General features: G+C 34.7%; 3 protein-coding genes and 3 non-coding genes across 7 annotated transcripts; 3 read left to right on the top strand and 3 right to left on the bottom strand.

Moving 5' to 3' along the window:
- Positions 1 to 546: 546 nt before the first annotated feature.
- mocs-1 (Molybdenum cofactor sulfurase) lies at positions 547 to 5,676 on the bottom strand (the record flags this gene model as incomplete). Its single annotated transcript, NM_078151.5, has 12 exons — positions 547 to 655; positions 795 to 902; positions 965 to 1,080; positions 2,016 to 2,188; positions 2,237 to 2,461; positions 2,510 to 2,763; positions 3,328 to 3,647; positions 4,246 to 4,419; positions 4,465 to 4,608; positions 4,654 to 4,801; positions 4,850 to 5,072; positions 5,522 to 5,676. 12 exons carry the CDS (start codon positions 5,674 to 5,676, stop codon positions 566 to 568), a joined length of 2,130 nt encoding a protein of 709 aa, NP_510552.2. The 3' UTR covers positions 547 to 565.
- Positions 5,677 to 6,612: 936 nt separating this feature from the next.
- Positions 6,613 to 8,512, top strand: nkat-3 (Aminotransferase class I/classII large domain-containing protein; the record flags this gene model as incomplete). Of its 2 annotated transcripts, none has more annotated exons than NM_001029651.6 (5): positions 6,613 to 6,745; positions 6,826 to 7,136; positions 7,190 to 7,507; positions 7,718 to 8,086; positions 8,161 to 8,512. In NM_001029651.6, 5 exons carry the CDS (start codon positions 6,633 to 6,635, stop codon positions 8,373 to 8,375), a joined length of 1,326 nt encoding a protein of 441 aa, NP_001024822.1. The 2 variants fall into 2 exon arrangements, with proteins under 2 accessions (NP_001024822.1, NP_001024823.1); NM_001029652.7 differs by having other exon boundaries at positions 6,684 to 6,745; positions 8,161 to 8,375.
- Positions 8,513 to 11,333: 2,821 nt separating this feature from the next.
- On the top strand, positions 11,334 to 11,557 carry R03A10.14. The gene has a single exon (NR_072747.1). It is a non-coding gene; the product is annotated as an Unclassified non-coding RNA R03A10.14 (non-coding RNA).
- Positions 11,558 to 11,603: 46 nt separating this feature from the next.
- Positions 11,604 to 15,273, top strand: R03A10.5 (CRAL-TRIO domain-containing protein). The gene is made up of 8 exons (NM_078153.5): positions 11,604 to 11,684; positions 12,093 to 12,332; positions 13,048 to 13,302; positions 13,380 to 13,466; positions 13,522 to 13,686; positions 14,639 to 14,802; positions 14,849 to 14,930; positions 14,997 to 15,273. The coding sequence occupies exons 1-8, from the start codon at positions 11,613 to 11,615 to the stop codon at positions 15,078 to 15,080; spliced, it is 1,149 nt and encodes a 382-aa protein (NP_510554.2). The 5' UTR covers positions 11,604 to 11,612; the 3' UTR covers positions 15,081 to 15,273.
- Positions 12,614 to 12,742, bottom strand: R03A10.13. The gene has a single exon (NR_072748.2). It is a non-coding gene; the product is annotated as an Unclassified non-coding RNA R03A10.13 (non-coding RNA).
- Positions 13,741 to 13,888, bottom strand: R03A10.9. The gene has a single exon (NR_072749.1). It is a non-coding gene; the product is annotated as an Unclassified non-coding RNA R03A10.9 (non-coding RNA).
- Positions 15,274 to 23,372: the final 8,099 nt, after the last annotated feature.

The raw sequence follows: 23,372 nt of genomic DNA on the forward strand, positions 1-23,372 counted from the left end.
TTGTCGGCCGCCGTTAAAAACCTACCCCTCGGAAAATTTTCAAAGTTCTAAAATCCGGACGAGCGGACGCCCAATATTCCAGCCCTATTTTTGAACAAAAGCCTGGTCGGACTCGAACTAAAGATACACCACTACCACCTGAACCCTCATTTTTGGAAACAATTGTTCGTCAATGTTTTCGGATTTATTTCAAGTTGATTTTATCTATCTTCTTCAAGTTTCAGAAAATACTCTGAATTTGCTAGTTTCCAGTTATTTAGTCTAGTTAACGTTGTCATTTCAATTTTTATTTTGTTTTGTCGTTTACTCTGATTTCTTTGGAATAGTTTTTCCTGTTTTTTTTTTCTATTAACCTACACACATTTTTTTGTGATATTCCCTATTGTGCTCCTTTCTGCCAATTTTTAGTTATTTGGTTGTAAAATGTAAAATCATACATCAATTTAATATGAAAATGACGTCACTATGTTCATAGTTAGTTCCGACTTATGGCACTACGTAAAAGACAAAACATCGAATTTGAATGCTCAAGTTTGTAAGTAATTTGATTGGAAACATTTATTTACTAATCAGTGGAAAAGTTAACAGACATCCCAGACTCCAAATATTGTCCACTCTCAAAATTAGTTTGTCGAATGTAGATTCCAAATGTCATCTGAAACTTTTTCTGTTTATCCAAAATTCGCAATCTCTACAGAGTTCTGTTGTTCGACTAGATGATCTTCTTTATACTATGGTACTAGGCTCTTGTGACTTTGACCCTATCATAATTTGATCTACGCGTTGTCTCAAACCTTCTGCTTATTTCTATAATCCCGTAATGCAAGCAGCAAACTGGGATCCTTCTCGCCTGTCATCGGATCCACACATATCATTTCACATCGAGTGCATTTGTCGACAACCTAAACCGGAACAAACATAATTAGCCTGTGAGAATATATATTTTCCATGAAAAAAACTCAACCTCAAACTCAAGATTCTCAATAGACAGCCGTTTTGCGGTGTCCTCAATAAAAGGCGGAAGACCTCGCACCACTATGTTGGACCGGAATCGGGTCAGAATTTCCCGCACTTCCATGTCTGAAATGATGAATCATTCATATCAAGTGATTGTAGAGGAAGTGAAGAATAATATATGGAAATTTGTCATTGAAAGTTTGCAAATGTTATGAAGGTCACCAGTTATGAACTCAAATGTTTAACGGAAACGGGAAATTAGAATGTTTTAAAGGTGGAGTGAAGTCAAAAATTTTTTTTGCTGTAAATGACAGAAAATAGACCTTAATGACCGAATATTACTGTTAAAAAATCAAAAAAAAAGTTTCTAAATTTTTAATGATTTTTTAAATTTTTCAAAAATCGAAGAAACGGCCTAATTAATTTTGAATTCCCGCGCAAATGAGTAACGTCATTTTTGATATTTTTGCGTTTCTTGGCTAAATTCTTCTGTTTTTTTTCTGCTTTGTTCTTTTGTATTTGATTTAAAACTATGTTTGTCAGTTTTTCAAACACGAAAAAAATTATAAATAACCATTAAATGGTCGATTTTTAGGCCAACTTTGAAATTTCTTTCACGCCATTTTCTTTCAGAGTTGAATTTACGGAAAAGTGCATGAAAAAATGACAAACAAAGTTGTAAATCGAATATGGAAAAAAATTAAGAAAAACTGGTAAATTCAGCCAGAAAATGCAAAAATATCGAAAATGACGTCACTCATTTGCATGGGAATTCAAATTTAATTCGGCAGTTTTTTTTTTCAATTTTTGAAAAATTGAAAAAATCATAAAACATAAAATTAAAAAAAAAAATTCACTGTTTAATTCGGTCAACAGGGTCTATTTTCCGTCATTTAAAGCAAAAAAAATTGACTCTACTCTACCATTAATTCATATTATAAGTAGTATGCGTAGAAACATAGAATACATTAAAACTTTCAAGTAAAATACTACTGAACAACACCCTAAAACATTCAAACATGAATTTGAATTTGAAAAAATGCTGGACAACAACTCACTGATATATCTTGATAACATGTAGACACTGGCTTCGTTGATTAATAAAAATGGAGAATCGTTTACAAAGTTCTTTTTCGAATCTTCGGCTACTCTTAGCAATCGACAATTTTGTCGATCTAGTGCATTATCCAGCCATTTGCCAACTTTATCACCACAGTCCATTGTAGCAATTCTGAGTTTTCAAACTATACTCATCAACTTTCTGATTTCCAAAACCTACGTATTCTTGCAAACCAATTTAGCTCCATTGTCCTTCAAAGACAAACTCATTGGTAAAACCAAATTTTCATTCTGATCAAATGTTTGAATCAGTAGTTGGTCATCGTCTACAATTGTTGCAGTAAGCATACATAGCTCGGGATGAGTTTTGAGATTTAATGTGACATCATCATTAACTATCAGAAATTCTCTGTCATTTTTAAAGCCTCTAGCGGTAAGCTCATACCTAAAAATTTGAATAAATTATTCTGACCTCTTGATTTTAATGACGGACCGTTTTCTACCCACCGAGCCAACACTTTTAATAGGAAAACTAAACAGGTTTACAACAGTTGGTGAGTAAGACTCGATGTTCATAGGGTCTGGTTTTGATTGAGCCTGATGTTCACCCTCTGTAAAGCAGGTGTCGATCATTTGTTCTAGAGCAGTGATGTCGTGTTCAGTGGATGTCCTGCCAAATGAAATTCGAATAGCACCGGTTGGTGTTCCATTAATTAAATCTATTTCATCTCCACATCGTTTGCCTTTCTACAAATTGTTCAATGGGAATTGAAGGTGGAGTTGCGGCAATGGGGAAAGTGTATATCAAAATAGAAATTTTCAAAAATTTCACAAAGTTCAATTTTTTTAAACTTTTTAGTGACAATTATTTGTCTTTGCCACTCATAATTTTGGAAGTCAACCAAAAAAAAATTATTCTTACATTTTTTTATACTTTCATTTTATTTTACTTATTTGTATTAAAACATTGTAGAGGTCGGAAACGTGCGACATTGCTTTGGATTTCCTCGAAAGCTCATATTTTTCAAAATTTTGGCAATTTGCCAACACTTTGACCGGAAATTAGGAGAAATCTGAAATTTTTTAGAGGGTTTTATTACGATATTCAGCCGTTTTGGAACATTATAAGTTTATTTAGACAAAATCCCCAATGGCGCTACTTCACTTTTAAACTACGAATATTGATATAATTATACTGCTTAACAAAAACTTCCAACATCAAAAAATTTTGAAAACACGCATTTTGTGACATCATAGCATTTACTTCTATATTTAAATTTGAAAAAAAATAGCCAACTATTTTTAACTCACACTCATATTCTCCTGGATCATTTCTGACGTGATCCCTAAGTATTTTTTGCAAGCACCAATATTGCAAAAACATCCTGTTCTCAATTCAATACCAAAAATGGCGCACATCTTCTCCACTTCTGTGTACCCATAGTACCCACCATCCGGTCTTTTTAAATTGAATGCGACTATGGGGCCTTGTTTATCAGGGTTCTCAAACTGTTCGGATTGAGAATATATTTCTACAACGGGTCGCCCATTGGGGTGCTTTTTTGATTTCAGCATGTAAAGTGCGTTTTTGCAAAGATGATGAGTCAAGTTTCGAATGGAAGATATTCCTCCTAAAATAAAAACAAATTAATTTGTATGTGAAAAATTATTCCAGTGAGCAGTCAGTGAGAAATTTATGTAGCTTCACCACAAGCTGTTGCCGTGACGTTGGAATGAAAAAAAAAGAAACATTTTCCTGTGTAGAATAGGCCTCCTACGGGGGTGCTACTCTCGCCCGCCCGCACCACACCACGCCCTTCTCTGTTGCACACAGTTATAGTGGCGCGAAGTCCCGCGCAGCGTCGGCCGCAGTACACAGAGTGGGATAGTGCAGGCGCACGGAGGTGCTGGAGTAGAGCGGGTATAGTGTGCCCTCTCGCGCCTCGCCTTGTGGAAGGCCTTGTTTAGAACGTTACGTGTGCATAGCAAATTTAGCTGCTATTCATAACAAAAGTTATCTCAACGACTTTCAAAAAAACTTCAGTAATATCAAAAATGATTCCAGGATAATTTTTTACAAATGTATGGATTTTTTTTAAACATATAAACATGTAACAAAATCAAGTGATCTAAAATCTAGAATCTTAAAAGTTAGACTAAGATTCCATATTTCAGAATCTCTGGTACGTTAAATATGTGTATTTTCCAGTTTTTTTCCGTTTCACTTACCACATCGTTCAATTTCTTCAAATCCTTTCTGCAATTGTGCAATACCATAGTAGTTCAGAGTCCCTTCTTCAAAAGCTCGTTCAAACTCTCGTAAAACGAAAAACATGCTCATTTCATCTACACTTTGCACCGTTCCACCGGCAAATGACGTTTTCTCGATCAGGTGTGCCGAATCTGAATTAATTTTGATATACATATGATAATGGGGCAATTTTTTACCTTTTCTCACGAGTAGTGCTCCAATTCCAGTAGGATACCCGAATATTTTGTAGAATGAAAATGCTATAAAGTTCGGGCGTTGTTGGGATAGATCAAGAGCAGATGAAGAAACAAAACTTGCTGCGTCAAGACACACAGCCCAACCTGAACAAAAAAAGCATAATTTATTACTGAAAATTGTCTAAAAACCTTTTTCTTGAAGTCTGTGGACACTTTCTAGGCTGTACTTTTTTCCACAAAAATTGCTCATTGCCGTGAGCACAAACAAACTGTGCTCAACATCCGGAATTTCATGCTCCAAAATGCTTTCTTCATTCACACAGCTTATAGAGTTAACCTGAAAAAAAGTGTTTTTGTTTGGTTTTGTACTTTTTTGTTTCCATACTTTGCCGTTGACAACATGTCGGAGCCCAACTACAGAATGATGCGAATCGTAGAGATATCCTAAATTTGAACTTCCGCCATGCAGTACAGATGCGATATTTAAAATAGAGTGTGTCTTCTGCCCGAATTTGAAATTCTCAGCAACAATCTTCAATCCGTGTGTAGTATTATTCGTTAAAACTACAAAATAGTCATCCGAAGTTGTATTGAAATATTGTAAAATTCTGAATGCAGGGAAGTAAAATTTGAATAGATACATAAGAGGTCGAAATTGAAGTAGGAATCAGGGCTGTGCGGCAACCGAGATTTTCGGCAACCGGCAATTGCCAAACCTAAAAAGTTCCGGGAACCGGCAACTTTTCGGCAACCGACAACTAGGTTTCAAAGTTTTTTGTTGAAATTATATTTTTGAGCGTTTGGAAAAAGTACAGTAAAATTTTTCAGCAATTTTCAGGCTCTCTGCATGATTTTTTCTAAGCTACAAAATGTTCGACATTGACTTCAGCAGTTGCCGAAGTTGCCGAACCCAAAATTTTCGGTAACCTGCAATTGCCGACTTTTCGAATTAATAACCGTTGAATAATGTAACCATACGACCAAAATACGGTTTTTCTAACTGTATTTTTATTTTTTATATTTTGAACCAAATTTTTAAAACTTGTTGAATACATACCTCAGCCGAGCCGAATTCACGATTTGTTTAGTTTTGACTGCAGTAGCATGATGCGAATGTGGGTTTGCAAGGATCAATTGTGATTGTTGTTTTGCAACTTCTTCTAGCTGAATTTTCGAAGGTAGTGTGGAACCGGCGTGGTCTAAGTAGGGCATCTGAAACTTGAACTTGAAAAAAAATACGTAGACACGTAAGTAAAATCATCTGTATCAAAATGAGATAAAAGTTTGAAACAGAAGTTAAAGAAAAGTGATTTTTTTTTCAAAATCAAACGATACTTACTTACTTACTTATTTAATTTGTTTCCCTTTTTTCAAAACTTCAAAAAAAACGCGGGTTATATTCTGTAATCTAGTACCTAATTTTTTTGGGACTGTTTTTAAGAAAAAAAAATTAACATTGAAAAAAAAATAATTTTATGGTTTAACAAAAATTAATATAATTGAAATGGAAAAATGCACATTTGATCACTAATCGTTCCATTGCGTAAATGATAAGATAGCCCCAAAGATAAGAAATGATGACAATGGTATGTATACACGTGACGGTATATCCCGGCAATTGTGAAATAATTGTGATCTCCGTGACCACTTACTCTACTTTTGTGGTCTGTCATAATTTAATGGTTTTTGAATTCGAATTGTAAAACTGGTATTTCACATTTTGTTTTTTTCTCTTCCAGCCTGTCTCTCAAAAAATTTTTAGCACTGCGTCTCTATTTTTTATTGCTGTCCGCAGTACTGTTATCAGTAGACTTCAAAACTTGGTAGTTTAGCTCTAAATGAATTCCCATTATATACTCACTTGTCAGTTTGTCATTTTTCCCAATAGCCCGGCCCTCTGCAGAAACATGACAGCGTGCTCAACGCAAAAAAGTCCGCAATGTGTCGTCAAATCCGGTGTGAACACAGAAAGACATGGAGACGAACACAGGTTTTTTTCTGTGCTAAATAAATTGGTTTTATTTTAGTTTCTTTTTGGTTTTAGCTTCAAATTTGAAAATTTCAAAGTTTCTAACTGCTTTCTACCACTTTCTCATTTTTTCTCTGTCATTAAATAAGCTTATGGTGCACAATGTGCTGTTTCTGCAGAAAACGGGTCCGTTCTCAGCATGCTTAGCTCGAAAACGTTTCTGAATCTAGTCCGCACGAGTCGTTGCAGAATGTCGTCCTCATTTGCTCCGAAGCCAGCCGAAAGAACCGCTCAGCACTCTGCATCTATTTGGTGAGTAGTATAGCTTGATAAAACGAAAAATAACATGTTTCTAAAATTCCCGAGCTCAAAGCAAAACACCAAATTTTCAGGGTTGAGTTCACTACTTTAGCTGCTGAAACCAAAGCCGTCAACCTCGGACAAGGATTTCCTGACAGCCCGGCTCCAAAGTTTGTCACTGATCTCCTGGAAAACCTATCCAAGCACCCAGAGCTTACCGCAGCTCATCAATATACGCGTGGGTATGGCCACCCAATGCTAGTCGATATCCTGGCCAAGATGTACTCCCACTTCTACAATGTCCAAGTTGACCCAATGAATGAGGTTCTGGTGACAGTTGGAGCCTACCTCTCTCTATATTATGCGTTTTTGGGATGGGTGAACAAGGGAGACGAGGTTCTTAGTAAGTTTACCAAACTGTATCTAACATGCCCACTTTTTACTTCAAATTTTCAGTCATCGAGCCAGCCTACGACTGTTACTACCCACAAGTCAAATTTGCCGGCGGAGTCCCTGTCCCAGTAGTGATGAATCTTGCGGAAGGAGCCACCAGTGCCTCGCAATTCACCATTGATTTTGCTGATATGGAGAGCAAGATCAACGAGAAGACCAAAATGCTTGTCATCAACAATCCGCACAATCCCACCGGAAAGCTGTTTTCCCGTCATGAATTGGAAAAGTTGGCTGAGATCGCGAAGAAGCATAACTTGATCGTGATTGCGGATGAGGTTTATGAGTTCCACGTGTGGGACAAGAATGATATGGTTCGCTTTGGTATGTTTTGAAGACGGGTATATTTGTGCCTGCAAAGGGCTGTTCAACATAATCTACAAAATTTTTTGAAATAGGTTCGGACTCAATAATTTTGAAGTTTCATTCCAAAGGGGCCATTTTGAGTCTTTTATTAAAATAAAAACATTCAATGCAATCAAACTAGAACTCTCAAACTCAATTTGTTGAATTTTTATGTTTGCTAAATTTCAGCTAGTCTTCCCGGAATGTACGAGCGCACAATATCCATTGGAAGTGCTGGCAAGGCATTCTCAGTCACTGGTTGGAAGCTGGGATGGGCTGTCGGTCCAAAGCAGCTCCTCGAGCCGTTGAAAGCCATTCACCAGAACTGCGTCTTTACCTGCTCCACACCAACTCAAATGGCTATTGCCGAAGCTTTCCGTCTTGACTGGCCAAAGTTCTTGAGTGATCCAGAAAACTCTTACCTGGCCACTGGACTGTCTGGAGAGCTCCGCGCAAAACGTGACAAGTTGGCAAAAATGCTGGAGGAAGGTAACTTCCGACCTATCATCCCAGACGCTGGATACTTCATGCTTGCTGATTACGTTCATCTTAAGGAAGGTTAGTTAGATGGGCTAAAAAAAAATTATTGAAAGTCAGTCAAGAATTGATGCTTAATATCTCAACTTTTCCAGGCATCAATCTGCCCACTGAAGAAGACCCAGATGACTTTGTCTTCTCTAGATGGCTTTGTCGCGAGAAGAAGCTTGCAGTGATCCCTCCATCAGCTTTCTACTCGGCTCGTGACAACAAATTGAAGAACAGCAATATGGTCCGTCTCTGCTACTTCAAGAAAGACGAAACTCTTGATGCAGCTGAAGAGATTTTGAAGAAGCTGGGAAAGCAATAGATTCTATGACCTTATGATCTAAGTTAATTCTGTATGCGTTTCTAGCCCAGTGTTAGTCGTTTTTGCTCAATCTCATAATTATTACTGTTCAAATATATTTGTTTCATAGGCTAGCACAATAAATATTATTGATTTGTTGTCAAGTCATAAATAAGAAGGTTGTTTAGTCGTGGATTTTAGTTAGTTTAAAAAAAAAATGAAACTCGAGGTTTTGAGATGAATAAATGGATAAATATAAATGGATGTAAAAAATGGATTTTTTGTTCCAACCAAAACGCACATTCTTTCAAATAAACAGACTTTAACTTTCACAAATTAAAAATTCACAATAATTCGGAAACGACTAATTATACCACTGTTCTCTAGGTGTACAGTGGCCGTGATTCCACAGTTGTTTTGTATAAGATATCCGCCTTCGAAACATTAAAAAACTGATGATCCGTACTCAGTTCTTTGATTTTCAGCAACGACTTGATAATTCACTTTGTCAAAAATAGCATTCTCTTCCAAATCTTCGACGGGATCGAAAAAAATGAAGTGTAAAAATCCAAGTGCTGAATTGGACCCTTGTATCCAAAATTTCAAGAATAAATTCAAACCCTTCTGTGACATTGCTGGCTCGTGTACTGTGGTGTCCTATTCATCATCAATACTATTTATCATCAATATGTCATTCAGAGTTGGTTTGACCATTACAGTATCGTAGGCCATTGTATTGAATTGTTGAACAGCAATATTTGTTGTCATTGATGAGTGACCAGTGATTAAGTGACATGACTGTAATTATGTTTAAATTAATTGTATCAAAACACCGCAGGGGTAGAACTATGCGGCATTGCTTTGGATTTCCCTAAAAGCTCATATTTTTCAAAATTTTAGCAATTTTCATAAACTTTGACCGGATATTTTGAAAAATCTTAAAGTTTTTGGAGTGTTTTATTATGATATTCGCTTGGTTTGAATCAGTATAAGTGTATTTAGACAAAATCCCCACTGGCACTACTCCACCTTTAAACATTTTTGATATGAATTTAAATATATTTGAATTGCAATTTCTTTACTGGTTCTAGTAGTGTTTTCGAATGTCTAACAACTGTTTTAAACACATTTTCGAGTTACGAATATCATACAAATAAAAATACATTGCTCACCTTTCCACAAATCCTAGGCGACTGAATACTTTATTGATGCATTTTTCAGGAAGAGTAAATAGAGGAAATATTTGATTCACCATCGTCGAAAAGCGTAATTTACCAGTATAAACAAGGACAGGCGTAGAAGATGTATAAATGCCGAATGACCATTTTGCGTGTATCGTCCTAGAAATAACAACATCTGATGTGTCTTTATTATCCTGGGAAAGTTCAAAGTGCGGCAAACGAACGGTTCTGCCCATCGACAAGTGCAGGTGGCTCTGGTTTTGTTTACCTCTTTCACAATGATTGGATTGGCCTTATTCAACGTAGGCACAGTTAAAATATGGATTACAGTCTTTTGGTAGGGTTGCACAAATGCTACAGTGTAAAGGTGAATAGGCAAATTTATGTTCATTACGAATATAAATTTTACAAAATGCACAAGATTAAAAAAACCTGTGTAATATTATTTTTCAGATTTCTAAATAGCTTCTCAAGCTTCGTAAAAAAGTTTCAAAAAATGTTTACCTATTTTTCTGGTGTTTGAGCAAAAAATCACGAGATGATATATGAAACTCGAAGAAACAAACGTGGCTTAGATTTGTGGTCAACTATTCGAAAGGTCAGGAAAACAACTTACAAATAACTGAAAATTAGACAATCTCATTTTGCTATCTTGTTTGTTTCAGTTAATTCAAATTCCCGTTATTGGTCTTTAATTCATTTAAAGTATATTTAAAATTGTAACATTTTTATAAATGTGTTTGTAAACGTCAAATATAGAATTTTTAAATATCTGCATCCCAGTCAGATTTTTCTGGTTATTTTTTAATTTTCAAACTAGTCACAGATTTTCAGTTAAAAACTTGCTGTAATTTTTGTTGTCTAAACCAAGAAATAGTTATTAGTGACCACAAGTAATCGAAATAACCCTGAAAGATTTGTATTCTCTATGAATTTATTATTAAATGATTCCTTATTAGTGTAATCACTTGTATTATTGCTGAAACACATAATTTTGTACCAAAATAAAACAAATTCCAAATTGTAGAATTGTTTTAGGTACACACTTGTTTGGTAGCTGATCATTGAAAAAAATCCTGAAAAAAAATCCGAATGAGTGCGCACGGAAATCTTTATTCTGATATTACATAATGTCAATTTGAAATGTGTGCAAAATGTCTCAGTGAAACATGACATCACAGAATTGACGTTTTCAAATCTATGTAATATCCTACTCCACGTACTTCACTGAGCACATTGCGATTGTTTGCAAATAAATAAACTGCCTACATTGAATCATATAGGACAAAACTGCAGTTGGACTACCCAAAAATGTGGATGTAATCTGACAAAGTTGAGTATTCAGAATGCAATGAGAAGCTGAAACAATTTTTTTACTCAAATGATGTTTATTCTTCCCCGTGTATAATTTGAAAATAATATAGGAGATTTGCTTACTCATCAGAAACAAGAACTTTTCCAATAGATTCAGTTTACAACAAGCTGAAATGTATCACGTCCATGTCGTTTTTCTTATCATTCCATGATCATCCAGTTGGTTGTATAAATAAGTGTTGAATGGCATTTAATGCGCCCGCCGAACGCTGTCAATGTGGGTCATCATGCGTAGATAATAACTGATCCCCCCCCCCCCTTACCATCGTTCACCCTTTTGAATTCCGGATTTACAATCTCATTACAAAGTGTAACAATAGTTAGGAAAACATTGTTAGGCAAACAAAAAATCGTTCTCCTTGTAAATGATAAACTCATTTTTTTCGTCGTTTTCTTCTTTCTTCCCTCCATCCCCCAATGCCATGTTTCTATTATAACGAAAGTTCCCAAACTGGTTTTTGAAAGAAAGTGCCCCCCCCCCCCCCCTCCCCTGACTTGTCAATTTGGAACTACTGTTAACATTTTAAATACAATACATAAAAGGTGGAAGATAGAAGACACACTAGAACTACACTACAATATTCGTCATTTTTATCCTATTTTCGCTTTACTGCCGGCATTCTGATACACTGGCGGGCGGATTATATGCTTTTCTATTTTTCATTGCGATTTGAAACATTCTTTATTTTTACTTTCAGGGATTATGACAGTCAAAGAAAATGATATTCAGCCTTATGATTTGAAGAAAATTCAACAGCTTAGAGAACTTGTGAAGGTATTTTTTTTCATATCGAACTGTTTTTAAATAGTGGTGTAGGTCTAACCAAGTGTACTAATGAGACTTCTTTATGCTTTCTTTAGCATGTTTATTGTTGAACTAAAATTTCAATTTTAAAAATGCGAGTCCGGGTAAATCTTGTCGTCTTGCCCGTGTCCCAGCAGCCGTATACTATTTTTTATCTAATTATCTTTTACTTGCTAACGAAAATAGTTCAATCTCTGTTGGAACACCCAAATTTTAATAAATTTCAACTTCTATGCAAAATATATAGAATAGGCTAGTTTTTGAATTGAATGACTTTGTTCTCGCACAGGAAAATTGATAAAAGTTATATTTTTTCTATAATGCAAAATCTTAAAATTCATGAAATTACTGACCCATGTTATATTCCATAAATTTTAGGATGATATTTCGGAGTATTACAACACGGATTTCAATATTCTACGATGGCTACAAGGACACAACACCCTGCCCATCGAAGAAATCGCCAGAAAAATGAAGTTCCACCTGAATCTTCGTGCGGCATGGAATTTGGATGAGCTTCACAAAAAGGAAAGAAATCACCCGATACACAAACATTGGAAGTATGGAATCACGGGTCCATCGGGACATATGGACAATGTTATTGTTAATATTGAACAGGTAACTTTTGAAATAGTCATTTTAATATTTTGTACAGTAATAGGATATGGAAACAGGTGCAAAAGGCGGTAGGTCCGTAGCCATATTTTTTTTTTGGAAAGCAAATTTCTCACATTTGATCCCACGAGTTGACAAAAATTCAGCATTTCCCTATAGTTTCTTGCCAAAGTTTGGCTAAAAAATTATTAACTTGGATCAAAAGTTGGCTAAACTTGAGCAAAAGTTGGGCAAGACTTGGGAAAAACTGGGATTCAGGCGACATCAAAGTTTAACCCAGGTTTTGCCCAACTCTTACCAAACTTTTACCCAATTTTGAAACGAAACAAAAAAGTTTGGGTCAAAGTTTGGCAAGAGTTGGGTGAAACTGGGGTCAAACTTTGATGTCGACTGAATCCAAGTTTTGCCAAAGTCTTGCCCAATTTTTGCCCAAATTTTGCCAACTTCTGGTTCAAGTTAATATTTTTGGGCCAAACTTTGGCAAGAAGCTTGAGCCAAATCTTTGTAATCTCACTTTGTAATCCAATGATACCTTCGATGCTTTTTTGTACTTTTTAAACAGAACCGTACTAGGTACATTTTTAAAACTAAATTCAAAATTTTTAGAAATGTTCCAATTCAAATACTGTTTTTTTGTTGAGCTTTTGATTTAAAATTTTTAATTTCATTTGGTCACAAATCTGTTTAATACTATTCTTCTAAATTTTGATATTTTTAGTGCGGAAAAACCGACTATACAGGAATGATGGAAACATATTCAATTTTGGAAGTGATGAGAGCACGCATGGTGGACCTCGAGCAAATGTTGCATCATGTTATGGAGCTTGAAGCAAAAACCGGAAAGCAGGCTTGGATTCTATACGTCATGGATATCACTGGTCTACAATATAACAAGAAGCTGTATGATTTGGTGACTGGTTCCATGAAATCATTGGCTGATTTCATGGCCGACCATTATGTCGAAATGATTAAGGTAGGGGTGAGGAGTTGGTAAAATTTGAAATTATTTGCCAAACTAGTTTCTTGAAAACTCAGTAATCATTTGTTCAGTATTTCGTTCCCGTGTGTGTACCAAGTTTTGCAACTGCGTTGTACGTTGTTGTACGTCCACTGTTACCCGAGAAGACACGAGAAAAGGTATTTTCTTGGTAATTCACATGACAATATTTAACGTTTTTTTTTCCTGGTGTAGGTTCGATTGATCGGTGAGACCAACTGGCGAGACGACGTTCTACAGTATGCGATTCATTCATCTCTGCCTTCGATTTGGAACAACGAGAATCACACTTTTGGCGGTTTCATTGAATTGCCAATCGGTTACCCAACGGATGGATATTATTCGGCCAAGAATCATAGTGTATGTGAGATCAAACTATGTATACATATAAGATTTGTTGTAATATTCGATGGCACTACACCGTTCAAACATACCAACCAGGGGTGGGCGGCAAACGATTTTTCCGGCAAATCGGAAAAATGGCAAATTGCCGGAGTAGAAAATTTCCGACAAATCGACAAACCGGCAAATTGCCGACTTGCCGAATTTGCCGGAAAAACGGCAATTTGCTGAAAATTTTTGGCAAGTTGTGGTTTTGCATTTATTTTTTTTTGGAAATTTCATAATTGCAATTTCAAATGGCAAAATTAAGCGCGGAAAAAATTCAAAAAAAAAACACAGTTTTAAGTGTTTCCGTCTTATAAAAAATCACTCTAAAAATTTCCGGCAATCTGATATCCGGCAAAGGACAAATCGGTAATTTGCCGTAAATGAAAGTTTCCGGTAAATCGGCAAACCGGCAAATTGCCGGAATTGAAAATTTCTGGAAAATCGGCAAACTCGCAATTCGCCGATTTGCCGAACTTGTCGACAAATCAACTTTCCGCAATCACAGTTGGATTCAGTGTAGAAAAATTACACGTAATTAATTTTGTGTTGAAAAAACTCTACCATATATATAACGAAAAAATATGCTGACTTGAGTAAATATTTGCAATTGCTGTTACATTAACCTTTCTGCAAACTTTTCCACTTTTTTCAAAAATTTGGATACAAACTTTAAGTTTGACTGAACTACATCTACAGCATCCCTAATGCACTTCTGTATCGTACCACAGCAGAACAAACGCCGAAATTTCATTATTAAAAGTTATTCAGATTAGTGACAAGCCCATATGAAAAGTATAAGGAGTGCATAACCCAATATTCAGAACCAGTGTATCAAGTACTTCCAACTTTAAAAATCGTTTCCTAATCTACCAAATTTAAATCTCTATTCAACTGAATTAAGTTTTTTTTTCTCGAATTGCAGGTCGTAAAAAATGCTCAAACAGTCAACGTACCCTATGGAAAAATTCATGTTGTCACAAAATTCATCAAGGCTGGAAGAAAACTCAGATGGTGGGTGCGAGGAAATCGGAATTTCGGACTCGGAGTTTTTCACAGTGATGAGGAACAAGTCGCCGACTTTTTCATGTAAGACGTTCAAGTCCCCGCACAATTCAACCTCCCAAATTTTCAGAGCAAAGCAAGTGTCTCCTTGTTTTCCATGGATGCCAGGACCGACTCTTGTTCCGATGGAAGACGAGGTCATTGTAAAAAAGGTAGACCAATTTTCAAATGCTAATTTCCTTTTTAAAATTCATTGTTGATATCCGGAATTTTTGCAGGACGCCTATTACCATGTGTGGGTTAGTAATGAGAAGTCGTGGTGGAGAACGTTAGAAGTTCAGATACTTGTCGAAACCGAATAACAACTACATTCTATTCTTCGTAGTCTTTGTCGAATAGTGATTTGATTTTTGTGTGTTTCTGTAAATAATATTTTACATTCATATATTTATCCATTCATCCCACTCAAATAAATTGCGAGAATTGTAAACTAGAAATCAATCGTAAATAAAAAGAAATGTAGGCATGTATGTACAAAATACAAAAAATTGTTGATCAAAACTAGAGAACACAAAAAAATATTTAGTGCAGCGGGGGTAGTGTCGGATAACAACAAAGTTCGTTGTGAAAAACTTTCCCATTCAAGAACTCAAAATAGGAAGAAAAGCAAGGTGTCAATAGAATATTCAGGACATAAGGCTGAAAATCGGAAAATTCAGTTTTACGTGAAACCCTTAAGACTTATTATTTCTCCTCATATTAAGAAGGTTTTGTTTCAGATGAACTGAAATTCAGAGAATCCACTTTCAGGACTCGGTCAAGATTTTTCAAGTGGGGAGGGTTGTTTTGTTTAAAGAATGGATCAGAAATCCACACATTTTTTTGTGCTGAAGTTTCTATTTCGCATCAATTATATTAATTTAACAGTCTTTTTAAATTTCCAGTGTTAGGTTAAAAAATTTTTTTTTTTGCTGAACGGCATATTTAAAACTTTTCGGTAAGGAAAAAACTTGTTTAGAGATCAATTTTTAAATTTAAAGGTGGGGTACCGAAATCTGGGAAATATTTCTAAATGAATCCAAATTTCCCCTGATTCCGAATATCTATGTGAAAAAATTCAAATAAATTTCCCTGATTTTATATTTCAGCTTGGAATGGCGAATTTCATTTGCGTCCCCATGAGATTTGTCAAATGCGCGCCCAAGAAAATTTTCCTTGGAGCGCGTTTGCCTCATTTAATTTTCTCAATTTATTTTTACTTTATTTTTCAGTTTTTCAGCTATTTTCATTCATTTTTGTCGTACTTTATAGTAGTTTTTTATTTAAAGTATATTCTTTCGTGCCAATTGAACATTTTCTTATGAATGAAAATAGCTGAAAAACTGAAAAAAAGTAAAAATATATGGACAAAAAAAATTAGATGAGGCAAACGCGCTCCAAGGAGAATTTATTTTAGTGCGCATTTGAAAAATCTCACGCAAATGAAATTCGCCATTCCAAGCTGAAATATAAAATCAGGGAAATTTTTTTGAATTTTTTCACATAGATATTCGGAATCAGGGGCAAATTTGGAGTCAGTTGAAAATATTTCCCAGATTTCGGTACCCCACCATGCAATTGTGAATACAGTAAGACTACACACTTTAATATATTCATTTAAGTACCTCACTTGAGATACTGAATTTTTGCTCCAGTTTGGCGGCTGGTAACTATAAACTTGGATTATGGACTGATAATTTTAAATCGGCCGAGTTGTGGTTGCAGCACCGAACTCATATTTTATTTTTTTTCAAATTGTCAAAAGATTTTATAAAATTTACGAAAAATCACAAAACTAATTTTTTTGCAAAATTTGAAAAAAAAACAATATAATCAAATTAAAGTAATTACTTGAAAAAACACGAAAAATACGATACAAATAAAATTTAATAATGAAATGTTGCTCAGCGATTGAAAAATGCTCGACTTAAGGGTGCTATAACTTTGGGTCTCAAGTTGAAGGCTACAAAGTCATCACAATGATGTAATTATTGTAATATAGCAATTTTTAAAATGCGTAGAAAAAGAGTAGAGAAAATTGTAAGCTTTGGAGGTTGAAACGTCAGAAATACATAGCTTTTTAAAAATATAATTTTCTCGATTTTTGATTCTTATTTGAAATTTTTATCCTACATAATTCTAATTCTGTAACCCGGAACGCTTCAAAGATTTTCCGAAACGATACGACTATGACAGTTGTTTTTGCAATTTCCCTCATTTCAACAATTCTATTTTACTCTCTCGCCTCAACGTGCTCGTTTTCTCAAAAAAAAACTCAAATTTGTGACCCTTCCGTCATTCACGCGGAAAACAAGAATGCAGATCAGAAAACTTCATTTAGTGATATTCATCATCTCTGCCTGTTTGTATGCACCGCCATTCGGTGGCGGATTGTGCCTTCTGTTTTGTTTACCTGGATGACTTGACGGCGCTGTGACGGGGCGTGTGTTTGTTGGTCGGGGTTTTCAGATGAATCGCGCCCTGGAATCTCGTTACAAAAGCGTCTCCCTTTTATTAGTCAGTGAATAATGCAAGTTTTTGATCTGCATTCAATATGACCTGCGTGTTGTGATCTTTTTTCTTTGTTCGGACGTTTTTGCTCTTGGCTTTTCAGTATCAGAAATCAAAAACATGGAAAAATAGTCGAGATTATTGTTATTTTCCTTTGGTTTTTAGTACAATTTGGGATTGTGGGAAATATATTAATTAGAAAAAAACATTTTTCCTCTTCAATTTCGTGGTAAAATAGGAAGTATCATTTTTAATTTTTTGCTTACGTACGTCAAATTTAGTATTTGTTTTTGAACTAAAAATATATTTTGGTACATTTTCAATAGATGAAAATCGAAAACAATAAAGAACAAAAAATTTAATTGAAATATCAGCCTCTAGAAAATCCAAATTTTGGGCTATTTGGTTTTAACCCGAAGGTCATGAAACGGATAAATATTTCCTTATCTAAATTAGTGGTATTATTTGTTTTATTGTGTTTTCACAGGTGATGACGTCACACTAAACATTTTTTGTTTTATTTTATCTTTTGATTTGATTGTCTTGAAAAAGTTTAATGTAAGGAATTGAAAAAATGACCAATTTTTGAGTCCGAGTGTAAAAAAAACTTTAAAAAATTTCCTGATTTTATATTCAAGCTTTAAATCATGAATTTCATTTGTGCCCGGTCTTTTTTTTCAAATGAGCGCCCAAATAAATTTGCATTGGAGCGCGCTTGCATCGTTTGATTTTCTTCGTTTATTTTATTTATATTCGCTGAATTCAATTTTTCTAAACCAGTTTCATTCATTTTTGTCGAGGTTTTGTCGGTTTTTTTGTGAACAACATTTTTTTCGACACAAATGAATGAAACTGGTTGAAAAAAATTGAATTCTGCTAAAATAAGTGAAATAAACGAAGAAAATCAAACGAGACAAGCGCGCTCCAATGCGAATTGATTTGGGCGCGCATTAAAAAAAATAAACCGGGGCACAAATGAAATTCGTGATTTCAAGCGTAAATCAAAAATCAGGGAATTTTTTAAATTTTTTTCACATCGATATTTGGAATCAGAGGAAAATTTGGAGTCAATTGAAAGTATTATCCAGATTTCGGTTAGTTTGAGATGATATGTAAAAAATAAAACAACTTTTTGTAAAATGAAAATAGAAAAAATCCAAACAAAAAATATGTTGAAAACGCAAAAATTTTTGAATATATCTTTAACACTACATTTTATGTTTACTCTACACAATTCTTACCCCTGCTAGTCCCAAACTCCCAATGCATGTTCTGAAAGTTGACGTGCATTCCCAAATGTTTCTCTGAAAATATACATCCTTGAAAATTAGAGAGAAATGACGCTGATCAAAAAAAGTTGAAATAAGCCAAATCAGCGTGCCTTCTTTGCGTCGTTTCCCTGTGTAGATGTAGAAAAAAAGGAGGCTCATCAAAATCCTGTAGAATAGCTCACTTTTCTATACTTCTCACTTTGAATATACTCGTCTTTCCAGGTTTATACTTTTTTTTTCAAGAAGCATCATAACTCGATGCTCTCAGTTTCTTTTGCTTCTTCGCGCTCTCTTTCATATTTTACACCCCAAAAATAAGTATGGACAAATAGAAGAAGGAGCAAAAGACTATGCTACTCATCATCTTTCCGGCTTCTCCTTTAGGCAAAAATCCCTAATTTGGAATAGTGAAGATTGCTATTGCCAAGAAAAGAGAGGAGGAAGGGGAGGATGAGGTGCTGCACCCTGCTTAATTGGAAGGCTTGCTTTCAGAATTGGGCAATGAAATTCAAATTCTATCTCTCTTTTTCACGCTTTTCTTAAATTCTGAATTCTGGATTCTCCCCTTGTACTAATTATCCTGAAAACCCGTGTTTTCTTACTGAAAGTTTGAAGTTACGTCAGCTCACGTGCTTCTGAGAATTTGTGTGTATATGTTTGTGTTTTTTACTTTAACAAACTAGTGCCACATTTTGTGGCGGTTTGAAATTTCTGAAAAAAAAATTTAAGCAAAATCTGAATCATCATTTTTTTTTTGCATAATTTGGTAGTTTATCATACAATATTTCGTTTATATAGGATACCATTTAAAGCCAATAGGTGACCAAAAATGACCAAAATTGATGGCCCGTACTTAATTTGTATAAGTTAATTAATTTGTTTAAATCAATTTTTCGAAATTTTTTAAATTGGATTACTTTCAAATTTTTCCGATAAGAAAAAAAATGGCTTGTATATCATGCTGTTGTGAAAGAAATTTTTTTGAAACTCCGCTACCAATTGAAATGTTTCCTTCTGTTTTCTAATTGGTTTGTAAAAAAAATGAAACATTCGAGTTTTTTTTAAACATTTTTTTATATTTTGCGTATTTTTGTAGTTTACCTGTATTTGTAATTTACTTATATGACAAGCTAAAATGTTTCAAAACAAACAACTATTTGAAAAACCGGCTTTTAAAAAATTAGCCAAATAAATATTTATGAACCCTGAAAATTCTCTGCTAGATTTTTTTTTCTGCATCCGCCACGTGCTCAAAAAATGCTCAAAATAGGAGGTTGATTGAAATAGTGAAAAGACGCGAGTAAATGACCTCATAAGATATCCAATCTAAAAATAGAATACGTTGTCAGATGAGACGCGTTCGGCATTTTAATTTAACTGTAATCAAGAGAAATAATTTAATTTTTTAAAACAAACTTTTCAAGTTGTTTTCCCGCAAATTGAGTAAACTTAAGCCTAAGCCTAAACCTAACCTCTTAAAAAGTTACAAGAAGGTTTTTCCTTGCGCTTGGAGCGCAAACGAAAAGAAAAAGAGCTTTTTAGACTTAGGGTGCCCAACTGGAATAAAACATTGGAAATCCCAATCCAACCAGCCTAAGGGCCCGAAAAACGTACTAGGATGCCCAACTGGAATAAAATATTGAAAATCCTTATGACACACCGGCGGTATGGCGCGGCTTAAGCCTAAATAGCCACTTTTTAGCTGACGCTCGCCACTGACGCCAGGCCTATATTCTAAAGTACCTAACTTGCTTTGAATATGCTACACTACGTCCACCTTTAGTGTAAATGCTGTTTATTTCTGAAATCCTCTGCTCTAAAAGCGCTATTTCGATTACCAATATTTTTTTTTTTTGAATTTTTTTTTAAGATCGCTAACTTCAAGTTACTGTCTCACCGCATTGCTGTATGAAACAGCAGGATCTGGTATATTTTGCAATGTACATTTCAAATCCAAAAAGCTTTTTAACAGCAAACTAACAAGCCGGAAACTTGTTAGGTTACAAGTAGAATACATCCATCCTCAGATTATATCAAAATTATCTTCCGCATATCTATTGGAGCAAATAACAGAAAAGTGATAAAAATACAGAAAACTCATAATACTCATTACAATTAAGTGCATACGTACCGAAGATATAGATTAGATTTTTCATTAAGTTTTAAGGATAACCCTTTTATGTTACCGTATAACCTTTATACTATTCCTTCAACAACTGTTTTTCAATATTTTCCACGAATATGTTTTCACTATTGTCCTTGTCATATGGACCATCATAATATCTACTTCTTACACTATGGAAGCAGATTCTTTAAATATTTGGTTCCGTGTTCTTTTTCTTCTAAAAACAGTGTTCCATTGTTGACTTCCTTCCTGTTTTCAATGGTTCCTGAATTTACAATTTTTCCATGTATGTATAACATTTTTCCCACTGATATGTGTTCCCAATATAGATGTATATTTCCATTGCAAAAATTATTGCAAAAAAATTCGTTAAAAAATCAAAAGACAACGCATTTTTCGTGTGTCCATCAATCGGATTGTTTACCCATTCCATCTCTGTTTTTAACTCATCCCCCCCCCCCCCCCCCCAAAAAAAAGGAATTTTGAGAAATGTGTTTATTGAGAAAGATCGGTCTCGAAAATGAGTGTTCTCATTTTTTTTCCATCCCTTCCTACTCAAATATTCATCGTCTTTATTCCACAATATTTTGTCTGCGAATTTCGTTTTTTTTTCTAGACTCATAAAACTTGTATAATAGGGGGCCAATTGCATTTTGATCAGAATATATTAAAATGTTCAACACCATGAGCATTCAATTTGGTATATGCTATTCATTGCTAGTGTTTTGTTATAGAAATAGTCCAAAAGAGTTCATGTTTCTCGAAAACAGACCATCAAATAATATGACTACTAATATCTTATAAACACAGCAAATCCGTTGTAAATCCGGAGATTACACCGAGTTTCGCGTCATCCATGTATGCTCATGCACACAGCTCGGATTCTGTCGAAAAAAGGAGGTATCAAAATACTAAACGCGGTGCTCGGCAGTTTTTATTGCCAAACTTTGTGCTTCTTTCTCTGCTTTTTCCCCAACCCGTCTACTGACATGTTGACGTACATTTCGAAAGACTCGTCCATCCTCGAAGAGTTTACATCCGGGGAAATACCTACCCGCCCTGTGGAAATTGATTCATTGAGCTGCGTTGAGCTGTTGCAACTCTCATTTTTTGGTTTTTAGTTCCATGTGTTTTACGTGGGTTTCTGAAATTTTTCATTTGATGACATGTTTCTCTTTTCCTAAATTGGAATAAAAAGTAAACAAAACTTTAGTTCGTGAAACGTAGAGAACTCAAAATTGTTGAAGCTTGCAAAATTCATTTCGAAGAAAACACAAACGAAGTATTATGCAGTGAAAACTTAGTTTTGTGATTTTAAAGTTATTTTATAATCTTTAGTACCAGTAAAAACATTTTATTAAGTTTTTATTAGCCGTTGGCTAAAATGGGTGCTCCGACTGGCTCAGAAAATTTGAATTCCCGCCAACATTTTTTTCAGAAAGTTGGAATTTCCGCCAAAAATGTTTTCAGAAATCTTGAGTTCACGCCAAGAATTTTCTCAGAAAATATGAATTTCCGACAAAAATGTTGCGAGAAAATTTAAATTTGAATTCCCGCCAAAAATTTGCCAGAAAATTTGAATTTCCGCCAAATTTTTTTTTAACTTGAATATCCCGCCAAAAATGTTTTCTCAGAAAATTTGAATTTCTGCCAAAACTGGTGTGTCTTACCACGATTGGTCTCGCCAAAATGGGTCTCACCACAAAAGTATGTAATAATATCGTTTTTTTTATTGAGAAATCCAGAATTTAGGTATGAGTAATATAATTGAAAAACTGTGGAAAAAAAGCTCCTACTTGAAAGGTTCTTTTATAGTTTAGTAGAACAGTTGGCACATATGATGAAATTGAGGTCAATGTTTTTTTTTGATTGGATACTGAGTATTTTAATATAGTATATTTTCCTAATGAAAATGTCATGCAATAATATTTTTCGGACACCTTCTTGACGCGATACTATCACCGATTTATGAAAACTTCTGTTAAATGCCTAATGTTCATGTATTATTGTTAATAATATTTTGTGGACGGATATGACCATCAAGACGAGGTAACAGGCTGTCCCGTCACAGTTTGATCTACAAAAAGTGCGAAAACTTTTCCTCCGGAAAAAACCTGACTTCATCACAGTCTTAACAATGCAAAATCAGCTGAAAAGCCTGCTTCTAAATTCCCGCAATTCTCGGAGATCAAACCGAATGGGACTTTCTGACACCACGTGTATTAATAGCTCTTAAATACATTTTAAATAGCAGCAATCTATGTAAGTCGAACAAAAAAAAATTAATGATACCTAATACAAAAGTAACGCAGCTTACATTCATTTTGAAGAAATTTGTTTTTTTCCTTCTCTTTTTTGTTGGCACCGGAAGTTCCCAGACATGCGGCAAACATAACGAACAAATTTTCATTCCCAGAACACGTGTTTTGTCTGCTTCTTCTTTCACTCATTTCCAAATATTCGCAATTATTCAGTTCTTCCTTTTTTTAAAAATTCTCTTTAATATTTTTAACGTCTGCCGTGTTTTCTTTTTATTTTAAGGAATATTAGGCGTGTCACATCGTTGTCGCCTCTCGAGCTTTTCGATGTATGTGTCAAATTGCGCATCCGCCACGCATTTCTCAAATTCCATCCGAATCGTTGTCCTCCGCCCTGTCAAAACCTTTTACTAATTTTTTCATCATTCATTTTCTTGCAATAAATAACGG

The sequence above is a fragment of the Caenorhabditis elegans genome, chromosome X (assembly GCF_000002985.6).
Source record: "Caenorhabditis elegans chromosome X".
NCBI classification, from domain to species: Eukaryota; Metazoa; Nematoda; class Chromadorea; order Rhabditida; family Rhabditidae; genus Caenorhabditis; species Caenorhabditis elegans.

Coding starts and splice junctions, on each gene's coding strand:
- R03A10.5 (NM_078153.5), top strand. CDS start 11,613: ATGACAGTCAAAGAAAATGATATTCAGCCTTATGATTTGAAGAAAATT. Junction 13,303..13,379: donor ATTATGTCGAAATGATTAAG/GTAGGGGTGAGG, acceptor TCATTTGTTCAG/TATTTCGTTCCCGTGTGTGT. Junction 13,687..14,638: donor ATTCGGCCAAGAATCATAGT/GTATGTGAGATC, acceptor CTCGAATTGCAG/GTCGTAAAAAATGCTCAAAC.